This window comes from Protopterus annectens, chromosome 2.part1 (genome assembly GCF_019279795.1).
Source record: "Protopterus annectens isolate FY-2018-M chromosome 2.part1, PAN1.0, whole genome shotgun sequence".
NCBI lineage: Eukaryota > Metazoa > Chordata > Ceratodontiformes > Protopteridae > Protopterus > Protopterus annectens.
The window spans coordinates 80,641,896-80,666,882 of record NC_056729.1 but is presented as its reverse complement, the minus strand read 5'-3'; the positions used below and the strand labels follow the sequence as shown (position 1 = coordinate 80,666,882).

General features: G+C 41.3%; 1 protein-coding gene across 1 annotated transcript in view; it reads left to right on the top strand.

Moving 5' to 3' along the window:
- GATB (glutamyl-tRNA amidotransferase subunit B) overlaps nucleotides 1-24,987 on the top strand; it is a 677,264-nt gene that overhangs the window by 105,775 nt on the left and 546,502 nt on the right. Inside the window, exon 4 of the mRNA XM_044062037.1 lies at nucleotides 20,916-21,114. Within this exon, the coding sequence (XP_043917972.1) occupies nucleotides 20,916-21,114 (199 nt within the window). The remainder of the gene's footprint in view (nucleotides 1-20,915; nucleotides 21,115-24,987) is intronic.

The window sequence follows — 24,987 nt, the reverse complement described above, 5'->3', positions numbered from 1 at the left end:
GGCTAATAATGGAGATCTGGGATAGTGGACATGTACATATTGGTTTGCAAAGCCCATTTAAATGGTGGGAGAAAGGTTCTGTAAAGAACTGAAAACAGTCACACATTTTGTTGCTGGGTATGAAACACTCTTGGCAGAGGGTCTGTATACTGATAGACACACTAATGTGCCAAAACTGTTGCACTAAGGTTTGAGCAAACTCTACACTATAGGAGTAGCTGAGAATCAATGGAAAATGTCCCATAAAGCATTATAAATAATAATGAAGTTTATATCACATAGGATCTCCCATTACCAACAGATCAAAAATAGGTGTGAGAAAACCAGATATAGTAGTCCATAAAATAAAGACAAAAGTAGCATTGATCAGGGACTTCCAAGATGGCTGCACACTGGTCAACAGCTTAACTTCACCTCTCCAAGTGTAAAAACAGAAAATGAGAGGTAACAGCCGTGACATTGTAAGCTTGAGTAAAACACAGTTACTGGCTAGTAAGTACACTGCCTGGATGTCCGCAAAGAAGAAACTAAGAGAGCATGAAATAAAATCAATTAGAAAAGGTGAAGAGAAGACAGTGACTGGGAAGAATCCTGCAGCTGTTCAGCAAAAAGCAGTACAAGCTCCAGCTTTGGAGCAAAACATGGCTTCAAGTAATCTAGGTGAAAAAATAAGTCAAATGTGCTCTGAGCTGATTAAAATAAATGAAACACTGAAGGATTATATCAGCTCAAATGAGAAAAGGCTGGAAAAAATGGAAAAAGCTTTAAACAGATCAGATGAGCTGATAAAACCGCAGAACTCATAGGTCGAAATGTAGAAAAGGCTGGCTGAGTATGAGACTGCTCAAGAAGAGATGTTTAAAAAAATGTTAGCATTAGAGGACATAGTGCATAAGGAGATTCTGAGATTTTATGATATAACAGAGAAACTAAAAAGAATGGACTGTATTAATTTTATGAAGGCACAAATAAGCAGCTGGGCTGGTAATCCAGAGCAAGAACTGTGAATTGAAAGGGCACACCATTTACATGCTCCAAATCTGGGTATGAGAAAACAGCCAAAACCTTTATTAGTAAAGATGCAAACCTATCAACAGAAAGAGTTGATCCTGACAAAATTGTGGCAAAAGGTCAAAGACTTAAAAGCTGGAGACAGTAGACTGTTTGTGGAAAGTGAGTTTCCCCTGTATACCAGGCCGAAGAGGAACAAATTTATTCCAGTACTCGGGGAATGTTGAGAGGCAGGTGTGATATTCAAGCTGCTGTGTCCAGCTGCCTTGAGAATATTTTTTTTCCCTTGAGGATCAAAGTCAGTTTTTGGAGCAGAACAGGCTAGTAGGAAAGGCAGAAGTTTGTCCAACAAAAAATGAGCCGTTAAGTAGAAGGGGCTCTACTTTTCATTCTTCTGATAACAAAGCATACAAAGGAAAATGCTTAAGAAACAAAGAAAAGCCCAGGAGTTGACCAGAAAAATTCAGATTACAGTGGAACTGAGCCGGAATGTGGAGTTGGGAGATGGAGATCCACTGGAAGAAAACCAGCAACATGAAAATTAGTGAATAAATGTGAGATTGCAAAGCATCAGTTAATCAAGTGCATTTGTGAAATACGGCTGTATAAGAATAAGAATAAATATGAATACTATAAATATATATAAAATAATATAAAACTAAATATAAATAATAAATAAAGAATAAATAAAAGTGATAGTAGTATAAAGTTATGAACCACAGCCTCAACCTTAAGTGTAATCACAGTTTACAAACAAGTAATGTCATCTGTTACTAAAACAATATTTCTGTAAGTAAAATCAAAATTAAAAGCTTATAATTTGCTTAATAGATGCATTGAATCTTTAATGAATAAGGGCGTAATTTTCATAACCATATTTAAATGACTACCAAATGCAAAGATATGCACTCAGTTTTTCTACATTTCCTTGAAACAGTGGGACTAGGAAGGGGATGTTTGTGTAAATTTGGAATAAAAAGACAATCTTGACTTAGGGTGTGCTATGTGCATACATTGATATCACAAGAGGATGTTATGCAACAAATGTAATAACACTGTATCAGCTCTTGATGGATAAAAACAACTCATTTAAATTAGTCATTGCTTAATAATTCACAGACATCTTTATCATGTAATGACATACGTGTATATATACATACATATATACGTATATAGATGTACACATATATAATATTTTTAAATTTATTTCTTTATACACACAGAGTTTCACTTTGTCATATTTCCTGCATCTCATGGGTATATTTCTGTCTGTTTTTGTACTGTTAAGTAAGTATCTTACAACTTGAATCGTTAGGTTTTTCTTATTTTTTAATTACTTTCCTGGAGCTTTTCTCCTCGGGTCTCCGCTGAAAAAGGGCTCTCTGGGCCCAGTCGGACAAACCTGGTTAACAAATGTAAAAATAAAATAAATAAAGATTCCAAAAGAGTTGTTCTCAGTCCAAGTCTGTTCTGACTCCAGAAGACTTGCTTTCAGTATAAGGCCTATTTATACGCAGGATTGCACTGGGGCCCAGATTCCAAAACACCTGCTCTCAGTGTGGGTGGTCACTTTCACTGAGAGCAAGTCTTTAAAGAATAAATTGACAGTCTTTCATTGCTGCCCATATTCAGCCATTTTCACTTCGGCGGTTGAGTCAGAATGGCTCTAATATAATAGTTCCTACATGTCTCAAAAGTTGCTAAAGCTAGCAGAGATGATTGAAGGTGCTGTGATTTGTTATACCTTTATTGTTAGTTCCAGTATTTCAGTCATTTAACAGGCAATGTAGATTAGTTTTCCTCATATATAATTTAAAAATCTGTTATGATATCAGCTAACTTAGGCTTATCACGAGAGGAAATAAAAAATGTTGCAAAGCATACATTTTACTTTAGTTAAAAGTTCACAGACTCAAGTTGGTTTCCTGAAACTTAAAATTATCTTTGCGAGCATCATTTCCCACAAACTGAATAAGAGATGACCTGTAAACTTTCTCCAGTTTGAATTGGCTGTGGATAATTAACTTACAGAGGAGCAACATCTCTGACGTGTTTTGGCTTAAAAGCCATGTTGTGTGCTGAAGAACAAGTTTGGATTGATGCGATTTGTAAATCCAGACTGCTCTTATTTTTCTTTTTCTTTCTATCTTTAGTAAGTAAAGACAGGAGCAATTTGAGATGGTGGTAGTTCAAAGTAATAGAATGAAATGATTGTACTTGTGGAAATGTATTATCTGTTGCTAGATAGAAGGTATATACCTTGTTTGATAAAACACTTGATTTGAATTAAAATTATATACATAATGGGCTATCTCTAATTTTTTGAGACGTGATGAGAAAAATGTCTTTGGCAGGGAGACTTGTTTTTGTTTAAGTAGTGCGAGCCTGCTCTGGTGGCATAGTGGATTAAAGCTTTGACTGTGACAAAGGTGATCCTAGCTCAGGCGCATGATGACCGAGGCAGGAAGGATGGAAACACAAAACCTGAGGAGAAGATGTTGCTTGGAATCAATTCACATGGTGATTTCCATGGTGGAAATGGAGGAAGCAAGCATATGTGTTGCCAGGGGTGGACTTGGTGTCCTGCTTATGGTAGCCCTTTGCAGAAGTGGGAGGGTGGAGTGCCATTGACATACATTGCATGACCCAACTACAGGGTGTTAACTTGTGTAATCAGGAAATGTATAACAACTCTCGCAGCAGTTTGCCTCTGCCTAAAGTGTCTCAGTTTACTCACCAGCCCTGAACATGGGTTATATTGAGGTACGTAAAATCAAATTTCTTAGACCTGCTCAGTGAGAATAGGGTCTGACAGCAGCTGCTCTTCAGCTACAGGGAGACAAAAATTTTTGAAAAAAAAGTTTGTATATTGTACTTACAGAGTTACTGATATGAATAACTGCATGGAAATAAAGTAATTTGTTTAGCTGACCAGCTGGGACAGCTGTCAGATATTTAATTTAAGTGATGGACTATTGTGCTGTCCTAAGATTAGATTCCTCTGTGTATGCTTACTGAGTGCCAAGATAGACACTAAGTAGGATAAAGTGAGTGTTAAAAGCACGAATTAATAATTTTGAGACAAGAGCATATTAAACGTGGAACAGATTAGGTCAGTGAAAACAAGCAGTGATGTATAGTGGAAGAAAAGAATAAAAGTGGAGCAGAAAATTGGTGGTACATTTTAGTACAGGATAAAAGAAAGGTGGGAAACATACTAAAAAAATGTCAGTATTCACTGTTGTGTGGAGGCAGGGAGGGCTTCTTGGGATGCCAACTAAAGACATTAGAAGTGATGTGAAATAAAAAAATCAAGGTTGATATCAAACTTTTGAAAATTGGAAAAGTACCTGTCAGAAATGTCTTTTCATTAATTGATCTAAAGACAACTGGACAAATGTCAGTCCTGTTAGCAATTTTTAAGGGAGATTTTATTCTGAGACCTTGAAACTTAGTGAAAATGGTCTTTGCTCCAGGAGAGTTTGGACAGACACATTTGAAACACCTGATCAGATATGCTGTAGACTTCATAACTACTTCCTCAGGTAAAAAAGGTGATGGCATCATCTTTCAAAATAAACACTGTAATGCCTGAGAGTAGGTCTCTAACTGTAAGAGATGACATGTGAAACCTGTCGTGGTTTTGCGCGTTTTTGTGCATAGCGCAACACCGGGCAGCGCTGCCTAATTGGGTTTAAACTATTCCTGACTCCACAAAGTCTGCTCTTCACTTTTTCCCTTAGAACTGCTCTATCTCTCAATTTAAGCACCATATTCTCATTCTAAGGCCCTTCACTGGTCCAATTACGTAATCCTACAAGTTAGCACTATTAAACCATAAGCACTACTTACTCTTATACTCTCTAAGATTACCCTGTCCTCTATTGGTCCGTCTTAAATTCAGTTTCCCTATTACTCTAGCATGTCCAAAGGTCAGTCAATGGTTTCCTCTCCAGTCCAGCTGGTGAATCTGGGAATTTTGAGGCAATGTTACAACTGTCTCATGTACACGGACAACCCTCTCCTCCTCCAAACAGGTTTAAATATATGAGAGAGATGCAACTATTTAGCCAAACTGGAGGCTGAGCTCTCTCATCTCAAAACTGGTGTAACCAGTCAGGAGGAGAAGGTAACCTCACACAACACAATTCCAGTATCACATAGTCCCACCACATCAGCGAACCAAACACATAAATACACAAAAACATACTCGGAGGCTCTAAATAAAAATCTACCTAAGCAACAGAGACCTCCAAAGCAGACATCCAAGCAAACGCTACCTCAAAACAAAACATACACAACACATAACCCACAAAGTCAGTGTGCCAAGCAGCCACAGCCCTTAAGGCTGAATAACACACTTGATACTCTTGTTATAGGTGACTCTATTGTCAGACACACTGACGTCCCGCTCACCAGGCTGAATAAAGAGAAGGTCACGGTGAGCTGCCTGTCGGGTGCTAGGATCCGACACATAACACAAGCACTCAGGTCACTCCAAAGCAAATACAAATATGACTCCGTTATTGTCCATGCTGGTGTGAATGACCTGAGACGTGCCTCCCTGGACTACATGAAAAGAGACATAGAGGAGCTCTCTGATCATGTAGCCCAGGCTGGTATGACCCTGACCTTGAGCAGCATCTTACCCATACCTAGAATGATGCCACAGTACAAAGACAAAATGATCGATTTTAACAATTGGCTAAAATTTTGGTGTCATTCAAAGGGGATCCAGTGTCTGTTAGCCTGGGATGACATGCTCGACAAGCCACGTTGCTTCGCTAGGGACGGCTTGCACCTGTCACCACTGGGCTTTCGGATATTAGCAAAGGCTCTTGCCACCCCCATAGTGCCTTTTTTAGGCAAGGCTCAAAAGTCAAACCCACCCCCATAGACAGCACAAGGAACAAGAAACTAAGGGTAATGCTGCTAAACGCCAGAAGTCTTAACCTCAAGATGCACGCATTCAAAGCTCTCCTCAGTATGGAGAACATCGATATCTGTGCAGTGACAGAAACCAGGTTCAAGGCTCCAGAGAGCACCCCAGCACTACCAGGCTATACCTCATATCATGCTTTTCGGCCCCAAAACCCGGACCGAACCACAAAAGGGGGGGGGGGAGTTTCCATATTTATCAAGGATATCCACACCTCCAGGTTAGTGGCATTGCACAAGGTATTGGAGACCATCCATGTGCAACTAACAGTGGGCAAGACTGCTTTTCAGTTTATAGCATCCTACAGACCACCCTTTCAAAGTCAGGAATCCCGCGCGGCTTTCCTGAAAACATTGGAGAACATGAAGATCTCTCCGAACACCATTATATTGGGTGACTTCAACTACCCAAACATTGACTGGGAGCACTACTCAACCCCCAGCACCTTAGCCCAAAGATTCCTGGAAATTATAAACTCAAATGCTATGGGACAACTAGTCACCACTCCCACAAGAGGGGACAACATACTAGACCTGATCATTACCAACATGGGGACTCTATGCTCCACACCAGAAGTATATCCCTCATTGGTAAGATCAGACCATAAATTAATTTCACTGGATGTCCACATCCCGACCCCACCCCCAGCCCAGAAAACCACAGTGAAAAACTTCTCAAAAGCGAGCTTCTCACCCTCATAAAATCCTCCAAGGCCAGAAAATTGCACAGGACACCAAAGACAATCATTTTTCAGTTATGTTAGAAACCTGGGATGCAACTCCCAGACTTGTTCTGAGTTGATTCAAAATACACTGAACCCACAGACATATATCCTGGCAGACAGGTTCAGTGCAAACGGGCTGCCTCCCAAACATCTCAGATGCTCAGGTGAAGGCTGCCCTCTCCTCCATGGGACCAGATGGCATCCCAGGTTGCATCCTACATGAACTACAAGAGGAACTAATCCCTCAAATAAAACAGCTATATAATCTCAGCCTCACTACAGGATATGTGCCCACAGAATGGCGACAGCAACAGTTGTCGAAACTATCGCCCCATAAAAGCCTTACTTTTTTGTCTGCAAGGCTGAGAGAGGATCATCATGGAGCTCATAAACAGATGAAGGGAAGGTAGTCCACACAGCCTATCTGGACCTTGCAAAGGCATTTGACACAAACTGGCTCAAAGACAGAACCCACAGAGTGAGAGTTGCTGGAGCCATGTCAGACTGGCATCCCACAGGGTTCTGTCCTGGGACCACTCTTGTTCAAAGGTCTCACAGAGACAGATAACTGGTGCCAGCGCCATAGTTTAAAGCTAAATGCCAAAAATGTATAGTCATTCCCTTTGGCAAAAACAATGTGCCCACAAATTACCACATAGGCGGAAACCCATTAAGTACAGAGAAAGTTATTAGGGACCTGGGGACCCAAGTTGATAGCAATCTCTCCTTTGAAAACCACATTGCCAAAGTGGTTAGAAAGACCTTCTACATAGCCCACCTCATCACGAAGGGTTTCACATCTAGATCAAGAGAGGTAATCGTGCCCCTTTATTCATCCCTCATCAGGCCCATCATAGAATACAATGCCCCTTTTGGGATGTACCTTACCCGACACCTGCAGCAATTAGAAAGACCCCAAAAGTATCTCACCAAGAGGATCAAGGGTCTCAAACAGATGCCATATGCTGCTTGGTTAAAAAAACTCCAGTTCTACTCAGTTGCATACCGCCTACTTCGAGGCGATCTATGCCTGACATACAAAGCTATGTCAAATCCAGAAATTAATGGACATGCTCCACCTCAGTAAATCTAAATCCCTTAGAGCCACATGCTCGAGGGACTTGAACCTCAGCACAGAAATAAATAGAACTTGCAGGAGGGACAGGTTCATAACCCAGAGGCTCCCTTCGCTGTGGAATAGAATTCCAGTTCATGTGAGGCAGAGCACCTCACTGAATCTCTTCAAGAAGAATCTCGATAAGTGGATGGGGGATCGTAGGTTTGTCCCAGGGATTACTCCCGTGTCACTATTAGACAGAGGCACAGTAAACTAAACCTCAAAAAGGGCACAGTATACTCAAATCAAGGGGTGGCGTAAGCCATAAAGAATCGGGATAGGCTTATAATTGCCCCAGGGCAGATAGCCTAGTATGAACCTATGAACCTATAAATAGTATGCCAGGCTTTGTGCATGGCACTGGCAGAAAGTTGGACACCCTTGGATGAGGTCAGATTTTAGGATAGACAAGGAACTGGTTTGGGTAGAAAGGAAGCTGTTCCACATGTAAGGAGGAAGAACGAGGTTGGGATAATTTCCAGTTTTGTACCTATGATACCATGAGCTGCAGTGCGGTACTGAGGACCAGCAGAGCTGAAAAAGTCCTGAAAGGAACTTGGGTGGGGAGAGCAACAGAGAGACTGAAACCTGTCATAATAACCCAGTGTGTGAAAACTGAATTAGTATGTTAAAGGATGCAGGCTGAAAGCCAGTCTCCTGGCTTATATTTTTATTATAAGCCCCTTTTGAGCATGTGTGTTGTGGGTTTAATTATTTTTTTGTCCAGATTAAAGTTTGGCAATGGGAATATAAGACAGAGGTGAAATAGAAGAGCAAGCATAAGGTAGAATAGAAGAGAAGCAAATAATGAATGAGCAGGATAGGAGGAATAAACTTTTTTGTGGAACAGGTGCCCTTTTTGTTAAAGATAAGAGGGAAGTTGGGGAAGGAAGGGAAACCAGAACTAGCTAAGTATCTGAGAAAGACAGACAAGCCTAACACGATATGGAGTGACAGAATGAGGGAGGGGGAACACAATGTTGAAAGAGACAGGCAGAGGTAAGGCAGATATGAGGGATGGATTGTTAAACCAACAGTGGTGGGAATGGACACACTAGTGGGGGCAACACCAGGGGGTCTAGACCATAAGATTGAAGTTTTAAAACTTCAAAACATAAAAAAAAATAATAAAAACAATTTTTTTGCATTCTTGCAGGGGGGATGGGGGCAAGCCCCCCTGCACCCCCACACCCTGCTAATTATATATACCTACTCCGAGATCGCACTACAGCGAGGAAAATGGGAAATTTCCCGTTCCCTGCTGTACAGCAATCTCCATTTTGAACTTTAAAAGTAGGCCCACACCAGGTTGGTGGATAGAAATGGATATTCTGAGATACGCAGTCTCTGACAGTTGTAAGATGGTGGGAGATTAGCTGTTACCCTGGGCACCATTACCACTGGTTCCTGGCTCAGAAAGTGCAGCCAGTGCTGGGCAGGGATAACACTGTAGTCACTGAAGCATGGCCTCCATGTGTTTGATGCAGACATTCAACCCCCTGTCGATGATATTGTCATAATGTGTGTCAGCTGCTGATGGGTGACAAAGGTGTCCCCTCCACTTACACTTCTGCCAGCAGTGGGTATTACCATTCCAGCTTTTATTGCAGAGGTGCATGATACAGATGGAGCAGGTAGGGCAGGAGGTGTAGAGGCAACTGTGACAGATTGGGACCCAGATGTGCTGGATGATTCAGTTGGAGGGGTGCTTATGGTTGCCAACTATGGAGGGGCAACAGGCCTCGCTGGTGAGCTAGTTCCAAGTTGTTATGCTGCTGTTTAATAGTAAAACAAATGGAGAAAAACAGAAAAAATGCATATAAGAGGAAGGATAGTGACAAAGAGGGTGGAGCAGAGAAATACAAGCACAATGAAAACTGCATTCTAACCTTTGCAAAGTGAAATTATGGATGTCAGAAGCCGTGCAAGGAGGGGCCAAAACATCAGCCAGACTCGTATATAGTATTACAGATAGAAGAATAACAGCTGGGGCTATTTAGACAGACCGCAGTGTGCCTGTGGTCAGAGATGCATTTTGATGTCTGACAGTACTGTGCATATAGTATTACTGACCAATGTGCCAGTGGTTTATGAAAGTTTTACATTTTTAATTCCTACTATTGTTACTATTAAAAGCTGGGCATTTGTATGACAGCACTCATACTTGCTTTGGTGCCCTCTTAAGCAATTTAGTTTGCTCTGTTCCTTTCACTATCTTTAGGGGCTAGAGACCTAAAAGAGCATAATGAAATAATTGATGGTGGCATACAGTGCAGTTTATTCGGGTAGCTAAAAGAAGTTATAATTGCAGTACAGAGGTAATGACTGTGCCTTGACTTCTTCCTCCCATTGACAAATAAGGGTCAGGGTTGCTGTTCCTCATGTCACTGTAATGGTGATAGCAATGTTCCTCTGTAAGTGGGGTTCCAGGAACAAGGGTAACAGCCTTGCCCAAATGATTCCAGGCATCAGCTTTATACTGTGACCCAGTATCATCCTCCTGCAGGAGCCTCCAGCTGTACTCCTTATGGAGGATATCCAGAAAAAATTTGGACTCTCTTCACACCATGTCTGTGTTCCAAAAAGGAGCACTACCCATCCTTCTCCAGCCATAAAGTCTCACCTTAAAGAATCTCAGAGAAAATGGCAGATGATTGGTACCCAAAACAGTTTTCTTGTGCCCCACCGTCCTTACAGTGATGGGGATTGACGCACTTCAGTTGCACAATGGATGCCAAACACAGTATCTATATTTTCTAAGTTATTGTCTCCACTGGCACTTTAAGGTGGGGAACGTGGCAGCCCTTAATACCTCTCTATGCTAAGAATGCATGCTATATAGTGATTGCATCTGATGATGGCTAAATATGGAAAATAATCGTCTGCCCACAGATGCTCATTGTCTATCAACTTTGCTCACTGTGCAAATTGAATAATTCAGAAGCAGTGATGAGATGAGCCCCAAATTAGTATAATCATCACGCCCACAGGGATGAATTTACACAGTATAAGCACAGAGCCTCATTGTGCTGTGGAAGCAAACAGTGGAAAATAAGTTTAAAGTTTGATTCCGGCTAATGGTATTTTTTTCAAACAAGTATTCTTCTCAAGAATATTTCTGCTTAAGTAAGTTAAATGCTGCTTTTTACACATCTGTCTTTGTGTAACAGTAGGTTATGTCTGCTGTTTACTCTAAGGCCTATAAAGGATGACATTTTTTTCCCATTTATAGTCGTAAAGATAGCAGTTATATATAGTTTTGGTGCTGAGTCATACTTACACTGGATATTTTCATAGGTTCATTGGTGATTACTAGGCTAACTGCCCTGAAAGGCCGTTTTAAGCCTAGCCAATAACCTACTGTCAGAATCAAACCCTGTATTTTGTGTTATGAGGAGAAAAAAAAACTTATGCCAAACCTACCTCCCAAGTATCCTTTAGCTGGATTTGAACTCCTAATCAGCTGCATTCATATCTAAACTCACTGTACTTACATCATGAGTCACAGAAATGGGTATTTTCCTTTGGTGTATTCAAAGGTAAATTTTTATCTAGCACCAGCACTATAGAACTGCCCCTCCCCATCTGATGTTGGAGAAACTGTAGCCTGTGATAATGATGTCAGGAACGAGCCAGCACAGTTTGGGGTTGTAGGGTGTGTATTTGACACAGGGAGTGTGACCATCACATTCCCTACATAACCATGAACACAATCTCTCTGCCTACAGATACCCAGAATGCAAAAACATCTGGTAGAGGATAGGTTGATGGGGGACACTATATATCAGGGAAGTGTGCTGGCCCACTGTAGACATGTCTGAATCTGCCTCTAGTACTTGTTGACAGGGAGAACCACACAGGAGAGCTTGGTAATGGTGCTTACTGGGGATATGGTTACCACCATTCCCCTAAGGTTGGTGTGTCAGTGCCTGCAACCCAATAAATGTGCATTGCCATCATATAATCACAAGCTAGTTCCACCACAGTCATGACAAAGATAGTCAGGGCAATCCTGGTTGTGAATGCTGATTTATGGGAGTGCATGGTCCCATATGTGTAATTCCTTGATAAACTGAGTCATACATTGGACCATGTAGTGTCTTCAGTAGGTCATCTGACCTGGGTGAGGGGTCATCCTTGCAGCTGGTCAACTGCTACATCCACAGATGTTAGCCATCATGCACATGGATAACTGAGATCCAAGTCCTGCAGTGCTAGCAATTCCACAGCAACATCTATTGTGAAGTGTCTGCATGCAGCAGAAGGTATCCCTTTGGACATGGCTATCATCTTGCTGGCACATCTTCCAACACACATCAGTCAAGATCACACACACAGCACACTGGTATTTTGTCAGGGTCATGGTTCAGCCAGTGCAACACCTGACAGGGCCAGAGCTCATGGACATTGGCGTGCATGGGCAGTTGAACCCTGTGTCATGTATGCCCTGGACATATCCAGATTGCTGAGCCACAGTGCTGTACAATGTACTGATGCTGTGTCCCTCTAGTTGCATACACGTGCCACCACAGCCACCAGCACATCACACATGTCCACTCATGCTGGCCCTTCCTGACATTAATCCCACCCATATGAATTCTCACACTACCCAAAAAAGCACTTTTTTTTGTTTTTCTACACAACAGCCAGTGGCAGATTATAATAAGGGCAATTTGTGTGGCCTACTGGGGCACATGGATGGCCACACAATATACTGCTGGGGTGGTATGTCTTAAGTATTTTAATTTAAAAGAATTCGGTTATGCTCAGCACTGATAAGTATTGTGCTGAACATAGCAATTGGTAAAATTTTAAAATGTTTTTATTTTTTTAATTTAATAAAAGCTTAAGTGTCTAGATGCTGTCACAAGTGTTTTAGACTCTGGTAGCAATCTTCATGCAGTAATTTTATGAGTAAAATGTCGGTATGTTACAGTGCAAGAGAGCTTACTGTGCATGCACAAATAGATGTTTTCCCTTGTGTACTAATCACCCAGAATTCTGTTAACACTAGAAGTTGAGGTTGATTCTTACAATCTACTCAGGCTGGTTGTATGTGCAGGTATTTGGGTATGGGCTACTCCAACTTAAGTATTTTGAAACTATTGCCTTTTCAGTGTGTGTGATGTCTGCTTAATGATTTTGCATCAGAGCTGCATTTGAAATACAAGTCTGAAACAAGATGCAGAGAAATTTTCAGTAATAGTGCAAATGTAACACCAGAAGATAAATCATCTTGCAAAGTGTGTCCCTTACGTATGAGTCAACTTTTTTGCCTTTTGAGGAAGCTGTTTGAGGAAGATGTAGCCTGGGAATGGAGCCATGAAGAGGAGGAGTTATGAAGTGTTTAAGAAATAAGTTGCAGATGCTCCAGTATTGAAGTACTGTGACGTGAATAAACCAGTTGTGTTATAAGTAGATGCCAGTCAGAATGGTGTGGGAACTGCGATCTAGAAGAAAACAGATTGGTTGCCTTTGGCGGAGGCTGTTTACAGAAACGCAAAGAAGAAATGAGGAGATACTGAGATCAACACAGAACTGTTAACAGTACTGCACAAGTGTGAGAAATTCCATGAATATGTCTGTGGTAAGGAAGTTTTGGTAGCAACAAATCACAAATGCTTTCTAAGCATTTGCCAGAAATCTTTTTGGAAGGCATCTACAGGACTGCAATTATAAAGTAGGAAAGTTGTTTTTAATCTCTGAGTTTGTGTTTTTGTGGACTGTCACAGGAATTAACTGTACTTTTAAATGGAGGTGCACTTTTTCCTTTCAGCTAAGAAGTAATTTAAAGTAGTTGAAAAGGAATAGTTTTATCTTTTGGGGTTGGCGAACAGTGATTTTTCTAGACTTATGTGGAAAAAGGGAATTTTAGCAACTTTAAATTTTACCAGTTTGTGCTGCTTGTTTTCCCTGGGAAAGAGGTACAATTTTTGGATTGACCTTGCAGGAAACTACCGGTCCCATGGTCGGTCCTTCTTCCATCCATAAAAAGAAGTTGTTAAGCAAACAGCCCTTGGCCACCATAGTAGACTATCATTTTGCCTCAGCCACAGGTGGGTTACTGCTGTGGCTAAAGCTGGTTCCTCAAGCCACTCATCTTTTACCTCAGATTCCTCAGGTGTAGCACCTACAGCCACTATGGACCAGGGGTTAGCCACATCCTCTGTTGCTGCTGGGATCCCCCCAGTAGGCAGGGAAGGCTTCCCTGTTTAGTCAGAATGTTGTGCCCATCCCTGGGGATGCTGCTGTTGCCATTAACAACACTGCTGGCCCCATTTTCCTATTAAAAATGAAACAGAAAATTAAACATGTATTTACTCCTCCTCAAATTTCTGTAGACATGGGTAGTTTATTAGATCTGACTCAGGATCTAGTTCAGGCTATTGATCCTTCTTATAAGGTGATTTCTGATAAAAGAAAGAGGAATACCCCTTTTCCTGAAGAGATTCAAGATTCTGAATCTGGAAATGAAGATGAAGGCACAAACACAGGGTTTTCTCCTCAGATTTCTGATTCAGACACAGAGGAGGGCACGTCTCTATGGAAGGTTCTCTTTCTCAGAGCCTATTTCCAGAATGTGCCAGTGTTTTTAGTGAGAGAACACTGCATTTGTCAGCCCCTTGGAAAATACAATGGACTGTAGATATTTCCAGAACCTTCACCCATTCCTCCACTGCTGTCAGCTTTGGAGGATGTGTGTGTCACTGCCTGCAATTTTCCTCACAGTCTGCTTTCTGCTCCTAAAAAAGTAGATAGATTGTATAAAGTTTCTCATTCTTTTATGTTTTTATACACTCATCCCAAACCTGACCCAGCAGCTCTAGCTTTATTTAGTCCTACTGCTGTTAAATATTTAGTTAATTTCAGTACTGCATGTTATGTCTAGGATGGGAAAATTATTGATAAGTTGTTGTTGTTGTTGTATCTTTCGGCTTTTCCCGGTTGGGGGTCGCCACAGCGGAACTCCGGTCCACTAATGATTGGCAGTAGATTTTTACATAGCGAGTTGCCAGCTCTGACGCACAACCTTCAACGAAGGTACGCCCATTCACGCATGTCTCCACACCGAAGACGCTTTAGCTGAGAATCGAACAGCACAATGTCTTACTGTGAGGCAACAACGCTACCGCAGCACCACCACCGCTATGAGGGAAAAAGTGATTTTGATTGAACTTTCATTTTTCAGAATTTTGAATTGTCTGGCTCATATGCTAAAGTTTTTTGGACTAATTCTGAAAGTAAGAGGAATGTTTCATCTACAGTTTCTTCTTGTGAGGAAAAATTGCTTTAAATTATTTATTTTCTTCCATTTGTGTGTATGACTTTGATACTTTTTACAGATTATATGAAAAATGTGATTTTATATTCTTCTTTGGATAGAGATTTAGTTTTTGTATACTCTGCTGCAGAGGTTATCAAAACTTGTGATGACAGGGTAAGCTGATATAGGGAATCTCTTAAGATTTTTCAGCCCTCCTTTTCCAAAATTTTTAAGGGATTCTCAAACCCTCATCCAGTTTTGGCAAGAAACGAAATAAACAGTCTCAGCAAAATCCTGGTAAACAGATGTTTAAGAAGAAATGGCAAGGAGGTCTCAAAAGGAATACAGGACCCCCCCCAAAACCAATAATAGTTAAAGTCAGAATTAATTTTTAAGTGACTTTGACTACCCCTCCCACCATGGCAGTCCCCTTTCCCTTACAAAAAGTCTGAATTTCCACTTCTGTCTTTGGCAACAGATTGTTTCAGACAATGACTTCTGAATATCATTCATCAAGGTTACCAATGGCAGTGGGAGGAAATTCCTCCTCTCCAGGGTGTAATTCCTCATCCACCAGATCAGACTCCTTATTTCCCCCATCCTTCAACACATGTTGTCTCAGGGAGTAGTAGAACCAGTTCTTTCCTCCCAGTTTGGAAAAGGTTTTTATTCAAGGATGTTTTTGATGCCAAAGAAAGAAAATGCTTGGAGACCAGTTCTGGATCTTTCTTTCTTAAACCGATTTGTGATGGTGCCCAAATTCAAAATGTTGTCATTTCACAGCCTGTTACACCTTCTTCCTCATTTACGTTTCTTGGTAACACTAGATTTAAAAGATGTTTATCACATCCCTATTCATCCAGATGATTTCATTCTTTCCTCACAGTTTTGTGTGCCTAGATCACATTTTCAGTTCTCTTCTTTACCCTTTGGATTATCCACTACATTGAGTGTGTTCACAAAGTGTGTAGCATCAGTTATAGCTCATATCAGGATACAGGGCATCAGCATTTTTCAATATTTAGATGACTTGCTTATCTTTGCAGAGTCTTTTTCAAAGCATCACGAATCTCACATTTGGATGAGCTCTCTTACACAAGCTGGGATTCCAAGAGAACATTCAGAAGTCTTTTTTGACTCTGTCACACAGGATTGTGTCCCTAAGATGTCAGCTAGACACCTCAGTTCAAAGAGCATTTCTTCCACAGGAAAAAACAGAGCTATACCTAAATCTATTTCTAGGGTTTTCCGCTCAAACGTTTCGTCACTGCAAAGGAATACCTCAGAAGTTTTGGGTATCATGGCATCTGTGATTCTCATGATACCCCTGGTAAGGCTCCACATATCTTTGGCCCAGAACCAATACCCATTATCTTTTCAAATCCCAGTTCTGGGATTGGTCAGAAGAGAAGTCACTTGGTGGCAACAGCAAACTTCCCTTAATCCTGCTACCCCCCCTAATAAAAAGCAGTCAGTCACCTGCAAACACTCAAACTTTGCTTAGGGAGCAGTTTCAGGAAGAATAGAAGTGCAAGGTGTTTTTGACACCAAGGTCAGACACAAGCACATAAATAGAAAAGTGATGCTTGCCTTGTTAAAGGCACTTAACTCCCTTAATCATCTTTCATCCCTGGGACCTCTTCAGGTTGTTACAGACAAAACAGTCGCATGGTACATCAACCAGCAAGGGGGAACCAAGTCATACCCTCTTTGGAGACTAGCCATGTTAGCTTGGGATACAGCTTCACAGCACAATTTCACTCTGTAGGCATCCTACACTCTGTCATAGCAAAACTGTGTGGTAGACAAGCTGAGCAGGACAAGGGCAGACCCTCATGAATGGAAACTAGATCTGGGAGGTCTTTCAAGATTTGACCAACCTGTGGGAGTTCCTCAAGTAGACCTCTTTCTCTCCTGTCTGAACAATCAGCTGACACATTTCTGCTCCCGAACTCCATGCAAGAAGGCCTGTAAGACAGATGCCTTTACTTTTCCTTGACCAGGAATGTTCCTCTATGATTTTCCACCCTTTCCACTAATACCCAGGATACTTCTGAAGATTCACAAGGAATCCCCCAAGATCATTGTGGTGACTCTGTTCTGGTCCAGGCAACAGTGGTTCTCCCCTCTTTTGGAAATAGCCAGGGTGGCAGTTGCCACAGGCTGTCTCACAGAATGGATCTGTTTACACAAGAACAGGGGTGTTTGATATACCATGATCCCAGTTTACTTCAACAGACCTAGATGATAGGGTCTTAATTTCCATTAGGCACCTGTTTACAGTGGATGTGTGACAAGTACTAATGGAGGCAAAAAGCCTGCTACTAGAAAATTATATATTAACAACTGGAAAAGGTTTTCTAGTTGGTGCCAACAGCATAACCAGCACCCATTCAGGGCCAGTGTTTCTTTGGTTTTACAATATTGTTAGAGTTGCTATCCTTGTGACCTTTCTTATTCATTTATCATCTATTTCAGCATTTTTGACCATGGATCATCCTCTTTCAAGCATTCTCATGTCAACATTTTTTTGAAAAGGGTTTGCATAAGAGATCTACAAGAAAACTGGATGTTCCTTCTTGGGCTCTTAATTTGTTTGGAGAAGCGAACACTTCATAGGTTCATAGGTGTTTACTAGGCTAATGACCTCAAGGGCCTTTTTAAGCCTAGTCATGCATCCCAAATCTCTGACAAGTTCTGCTACCCTTGATAAGTGTGAGCATGGGCTTGGGAGATGAACCATTTACAGGTTACCTGTGTCCATTACAGACATAGGTGCCAAACCAGGGATGAATTTCTGGTTTCCCATCCAATTGTCCAAGTTGCACTTGAATTGGGTTAGGGAGGAACTCTGCTTCATATGGATGGGGAGCCTGTTCCGTAGATGGAGTAGTCTCTGGGATACATACCTATCTCAGCAGCAGGCCCTATTTATATCACAGGCAAGGTTTAAGTCTTTAGAATGGGTTGTTTGTGAATATGAAGGAGATCCATCAGAGTGGGGTCTGACAATGCCCTGTTTGCCAGGTATAGATCTCCCCTCAAAAGCCTGCAGGAGGCAGAATACAGGGATAGGGCCTTGAGCAGTCTGCATAGGACATATTACTTACGCCCTGTATTCTTTTTGTGAGGAACCTCTGTGGACGTGCAATTGTTGGATATGCCTGGTTTGGTACATACCAAAAATTGTATTGTATTCAATGATAGATGTGATGAATGCTGAATACAGTGGAACAATGGCTTCCTTGGACTTAGATGCCATACCTTTGTTTATATGTTGCGCAACATAGAATGATTTCTTCACCACTGTAAACGTGATGATCAAAGGCTAGGTTATTATCTATGTGTGTCCCTAAGTCACTGACTACTGGATCACCTCTAAGGGGTGCGTTGTCAATATGATAATCACCAGGGATGGATGACTTTCCAAAGGATACTATTATGCATTTCTTGGCATTTAGCTTTAGTCCATGGCTCTGACACCAGTTGTTTGTCTGTGTCAGCCCTTACTGTAGAACATTTGTGTCAGTATGAGATTCAGTGACAGCTCCTAATTTGCAATCCTCTGCAAATTTATCAGCCAGAGATCACTGAGATTGACTTTGACTTCTGAGAAGTAAATGCCAAAAAGGAGTGGTTCAAGGACTGATCCCTGAGGGACTCCACTTGTGACTGGCCTCTTTGTATTAGAGACCATTTAAACCAGTTTATCTGTCTGACTTTGAGTTTCTTAACATGGGAAAATAGTTTTCCTGATTTCTGTGACCTCTGCAAGAAAAATGACCAAGTTGCAAGCTTTTATGGTGAGTCAGCCCTATTTCATTTTCTACAAAGTCTGGGTTTCTTTGAGAACCAATCCTTTTATGCCTGTAGTAGCATCCATTCGCTTAAAGTGAAACTATCCATCTCCCCGTTTTCTTTCCTGAACCTAAAAATGAGGGAGAAAAGATGCCCCATACCTTGAATGTGCATAACCTAAAAATGTGAGAGAGAAAGGATAATGCATACCTTGAATGGAACTCTGCTTCACATGGTTGGGGAGCCTGCACTGACAACTTAGACATTATTGTGACAGAACATAATCTTTCAGATCTTCAAATCAGTTGTTCATTTCTTGAGAAAGTAAGACAAAGGGGTAACTTGTGTAAAAAAAAAAAAAAAAAGACTGTTTCAAGATGGTTGTCTCAGGCTATTACCTTTCATCATTTTCACAACAAAACTATTCCAGCCAGGGTCCAGGCCCATTCTAAAAGGGCCTTGGATTCTCCTATGGCTTTTTTGGAAAGGGTTGGATTCAAGACGTATTCTAGAAACAGCAACTTGGTCCTCTGTACATACTTTAAGAAAACACTACAAACTTGATTCCTTCTTTAGGTCTAGATCAGGCTTTGGAAGGACCATTCTTCAGGGGCCTCCAAACCCTTTACCTTCTACCTCTCAGATGTAGTAATCTAAGGTAATCTGCCCATATAGCTAAGATTACTGCAGCAGTGACCAGTAGAATGAACATAGTACAGTTGTGTAAGTAAACTTACCATAACAGTAGATGTTCAAATGATTACTGCTGCAGCAGCCATATGCCAGGATGTGTACATATGTTTTTTACTCCTAGCTATGTCCTCTCAGGCATCACTATCAGATGATCGAAGTTTCAAAACTTCGAAATTCATATGGTCAGGACCATATGATTGAAGGTTTGAAACTTTGAACATTTTGAATGGAGTTCATGATACAAGCGCGGATCAGGAAATTTACTCTTTTCCTCACTGTAGTAATGTCAGAGTTGATCTGTTTAATTTGCAGGGGGGGGGGGGGGGGCTTTTCCCTGTAAAAACATAAAAAAAAGAATGTTTGTCTTAATGTTTGAGTTTCCCAAAATTCGATGATATGGTCCTGACCATATGATTTTTGAATGTTTGGAACTTTGAGCATCTGATAGGGATCCCCTCTCGGGGCTCATATGCCCTCTGTTAGTTGACATGAAAGCTGTGAAAGGCTTGGTGCTCAAACCTGTGCCCTCAAGCTTTGGATTTTGGCCAGCTGTTATATCCTTGGCAGGATATAACCCATACATCTAAGCTGCTGCAGCAGTGATCATTCAAACAGCTACTGTCTTGGTTAATTTACTTACACAACTGCACTTTTTTGCCATTATATAACTTATTCTGGGGCCTCTTGATGTTAAATTTCTCTAGGTCATCAAACTAGCAAGGTGGACATTTCTTCCCTTCCTGTACTGTATAATTTAGAAAGATTTTACTAGCTAAAGTGGAAGGTGAAGTTAGATGATTTGAGGGTTACTGGGGTCTTCACTGCTTTACCTATGTCCTCCATTCTTTCACTAACCTCCTAAACCCTAGACAAGTTTGAAAGGCCACTGTACATTGAAATGTGCATCTGAAGTACTGCTTTTCATACCTAATTACCACCAGCCAGCCCCTACCACCTATGTGTTGTAAGCAATAGGGGACTTTACCCTTTATGCTTGCATAATGATTACATAATGCTGACTGGCATAATATATAAGGAATGTTGGAAACTTATACTCTAGATTAACTTGGACAAGCTTAGTTTAAAAAATGCGTATAAGCAAAACAGTTTATTCTAAATAGTATACCTTTTTTATGAATGATCTCTTGTTAAGAGTTTGAAGCATTGATCGATAGCTGGCTTCAAGAGAATAATCAATGATTGGTGTGTGAAACTGCTTTTTGCTAGAGAAGAGCTTATCGGTACATTTATATTGTTTAAGTCATACACAGTACCAGATTATTGCAGAAAGATTAACATGAATAGTTTTGCAGTACATCACCTGCTCCCTGAAACAATTTCAGTTTCAGCAGTTTCCTTTTGTGCACAGGCTGGTTATCAAATTACGCAGCAGAGACTTCCCATTGCTGTTAATGGGACACTAACGTACAGTCTTGGCTTGGGACAGAAGTGGAACCAGATGGTTACAAAGAGTGTAAGAATTAAGCAGATACAGCTAGAGCAAGACAGTGGGAAAAGCCTTCATGATGAGACAAGGAGTCGAACGTTCATTGATCTGAACAGAGCAGGTATGTACTTTGTAGTTTTGATCACAGCTATGAATGAAAACAGTCTACCCAGATCACGCTTGCATATTTCTCATCTAAGCAAAGCAAATAGACAGAAGTAGTGTGGATAGACCATACATGTATATATTAATTGCTGGTCCAAAAAGAACAGACATGTACACACAATCTGAAAGTAACTCACAAATGATCATTTGTAGACCTACCACTTTACACAGTGTTTAAGTCTGTACAGATAAGGAATCCATTTAAAAAATAAAGATTTATTAGAAATTGTTATGACTGTAAATCCTTTAATAACATTGTAATTGTTAAAAGGTCCATTTTTTATATAAAAGCTGGAGCTTCATTGATAAAATGTAATTCATCAAAGACCATTGAGTCATGGTAGCAGTTTTTTCAGAGATTTTGCATTACTGTTGATTTCCAACAAAAGAAAAGCTACAATTTAACTGCAAAAATCTGTATCTGTTTTTCACCATGTTGTGACATTCTATGCAGTACATGGACCAGAATTATTCTAAATGATTTTTTATTTTATTTTTATTTCATATAACCCCAAAAAGTCATCATGGTGATTGCCATTTTGTTTTTATGTCTTGGCCCTCCTGACAGGCTGAGGTTTGGGGTCCCTACGGTATGGTACATCCTGGACATTAGACATTTTTTTCCTCTTCCATTTAATTATAGTGACAGTACTGTGAGTCCCTGACTTATCAGATGACCTGTGAAGGAGTTAGTACCTCTGTTCAACTGAATTATTTTAATCTGTGTTAACTTTAAGCCTGTAAAATATTTATTTGGTACATTTATATTTTTTGTAATATGAAAGATGTAGAAAGGTAGGGGCTTAAGTGTTGAAAGCTGTAGTCCTTAAAAAAAATTCCAGTCCTTCCTTTCCCCATACATTTCCTAGTTCTGAAGTTTGTCAGCTTTGCACTTTCATTGGTGACTGAAAGTTGCCATTGCAAATAGATGCTACAGCAAATGACAGATGCTTGCAAGTTTGATAATCTGCTTAATTTGTAGTTAAATAGTTAAAAACAGTGATCTGACGTCAATTTTCATTCTGTCCTCTACTGATGGCTTCAGATCTAACTCTGCCATTGCTAAAGTTCATGGCAACCAAAAACTCATGAGCTTCTCCCTTACCTCAGATCTCATTTGCCACATTATGCAAAAGACATGGTCGACCTTGCTGTCAAGCTTTAGATAAGTAGTCATTATTATTACCTTTGTTTGTATCATTTGAAGACATTCTTGAGATCCTAAAGCAGAGAGGTGGTTGGATGCCCAGCAACCTTTCATCCGAGGAATCAGTATTCCTGGAGAATTTTGGTACTGGCCTGTCTACCTCCTGGGTTACACTGCCCACCAGCGAACTTATGGAGTTGGTCTCTCTGCAAGCATGGAAGGAACCTGACACAGTTGAACCCATACTCAGAAGACCGGACAAGATTATGGCATCACCTTTGCAGAAAGAGTTTTGTGCTAAAGGGGTGCCTGCTGATGCCATGTTGGTGGTGGCAACCAAAAAGTAACTTGCAGAAGAGAGTTCCACTGTTCATCCCCCTAACGGGGAGTCTAAGACAATGGACAAGTTTGGGAACCATGTCTATACCTCAGCAACCTTCACCTTAAGGTCGTTGAATTATTTGGCACACTTTACTAAGTTGCAGAGGGTTTATATTAAGGATGGCAAATACCCTTTCAGGATACATGTATGCAGAAATCAGATCATCCTTGACTTCTCAGTTGGTTACCCTGCAGTCTGTTTCGAATTCATCCATGAGGCTCATTTTGAACATAGCTAATGGAACCTCAGAGGCCACGGGTTCAGGCATTTCCATCAGGAAACATGCCTGAATGCACTTATGTGATTTTGTGGAGCCCTTCAGGTCTGCATTCATCAGTGCTTCAGACCAGATGGCTTAGTGGTTAACGTCTTCGCCTCCCATGCACAAGGTTCAAGGTTCAATCCTGTCCTCTGACTAATGCTTTTTTGGAGTTTGCATGTTCTCCCTGTGTCTCCGTGGGGTTTCTCCCATGTTTGAAAAACATGCTAAGTGTTTCCATCTCAAACTCACCAATGAATGGAGCTGTGGGCAGCAGCACAGACTCTACATGGTGCCTTATAGAGGGAAGAGTTGTACAGACACCGCTTTGGGCATCTACTGTGGTGTGCAGTATCCTCAAGACAGAGGAACATGGATCACAGACTGTGTGCTGTGGCAGGGATAGCCACTCGGTGTAAAATATGGCTCTAGGTGATTTGGTCATGTTGACTAATGTTGCCAAATATGGGCATGGGTAGTTACCGGTAATAAGTGGGTTGAGGACCCGGCCAACTCTGACCCACGCCAGGGACCCATGCTAACAGTGGAAGGAGTATATGTGCCCCTATTGGCCAGTGTGTGTGCCCACCATAAAGCCCAGCAGCCCTGGGTCAGTAAGCTACTGGCTGACGAGTGTCTAGTTGCCCAGCCTGGATTACCTGGGATAGCTCTGTTGAGTGAAAGCTGGACGTAAAACTAACCAACCTGCCAAACATGAACTGAGAATTGCTACGCTTAATGTAGGTTCACTGACAGGACGCAGCTTGGAAGTGGATGACATTATGATACGGAGGAGGCTGGACATCCTATGTATCCAGGAAACAAGAGGAAAGGGCAGTGCAGCAATGCCATTTGACTTGGGATCCAGAGTCTACTGCTCAGGTGGAGGGCAGGCTAGAAATGGTGTAGGAATTTGTGGTGAGAGAGGCCTCAGAAGGCAGTAAGGGATATCATCAGAATTAATGACAGACTCATGGCAGTCATACTCCAGTGTAATGATAGGGCAGTATTCATAATCTCAGCTTATGCCCCACAGCAGTGTTGTGATAGTGAGGAAGAGAGTGCATTCAGACAGTAGTTGCAGGACCTACTAGATAACGCAGGACAACATGAATTGGTGTTGATAATGGGTGATTTGAATGTACATATCAGAACAGACAGAACAGGTTATGAGGACTGTCTGGGTCCACATGGGTGGGGCGACAGGAATAAAGAAGGAGAAGCCATTCTAGAATTCTGTATGGAAAATGGCTTGATAGTAGCCAACACGTGGTTCAGAAAGAGAGACAGTCACAAGGTCACATACAATAGTAGTCAACATGCAACTCAGGTAGACTTCCTTCTAGTAAGGAAAAGGCACTGGGGACTATCCATGATTGCAAAGTCATCCCCAGTGAAACAATTGACCCACAGCATAAACCAGTAGTTGCTGCAATCAGCTGCAAGCAATTGTCAGAGAAGGCTCTAAGGTCAACAGAGACCAGGCTGAAGACCTGGAAGTTGACTGGAGAGAAAGTACACCAGTTCAAGGAATTACTCGGGGCTCTAGCAGCCCAAGAAATGGAGGAAATAGGTGGAGTTGAAGAATGGCAGCGCCTAAAAACAGGATGTGTTAGAACTACAGAAAAGATATGTGGCCGAGCCAGGTATGGAAATAAAGTACATAAGGAAAGCTAGCGGTTGAATGCAGAAGTCCAGGAAGTCATCAAAAGAAAAAAGGAGTGCAGGAAGAAGTGGGAGACAGAAAAGACTGACCAGGCTAGGAAGGACTACTGGTTGACTAACAAAGAAGCTAAGAATGAAGTTGCAATAGCAAAGAATAGGGCATCGGAGGCACTGTACCAACTTCTGGAAAGTGACTCAGTAAGGGGCACAAAGAAACTATATCAGGTTGCAAGGCAAAGACAGAAAGATAAAGAAGATAATCAGACACCCTTCGTAAGGGATGCCAGCAACAACCTGCTCACCAACCCAGAGAACATAAAATGCAGAAGGAGTATTTCCAGCAGCTTCTGAATGAAGAAAACCCCACAGAAGCTGT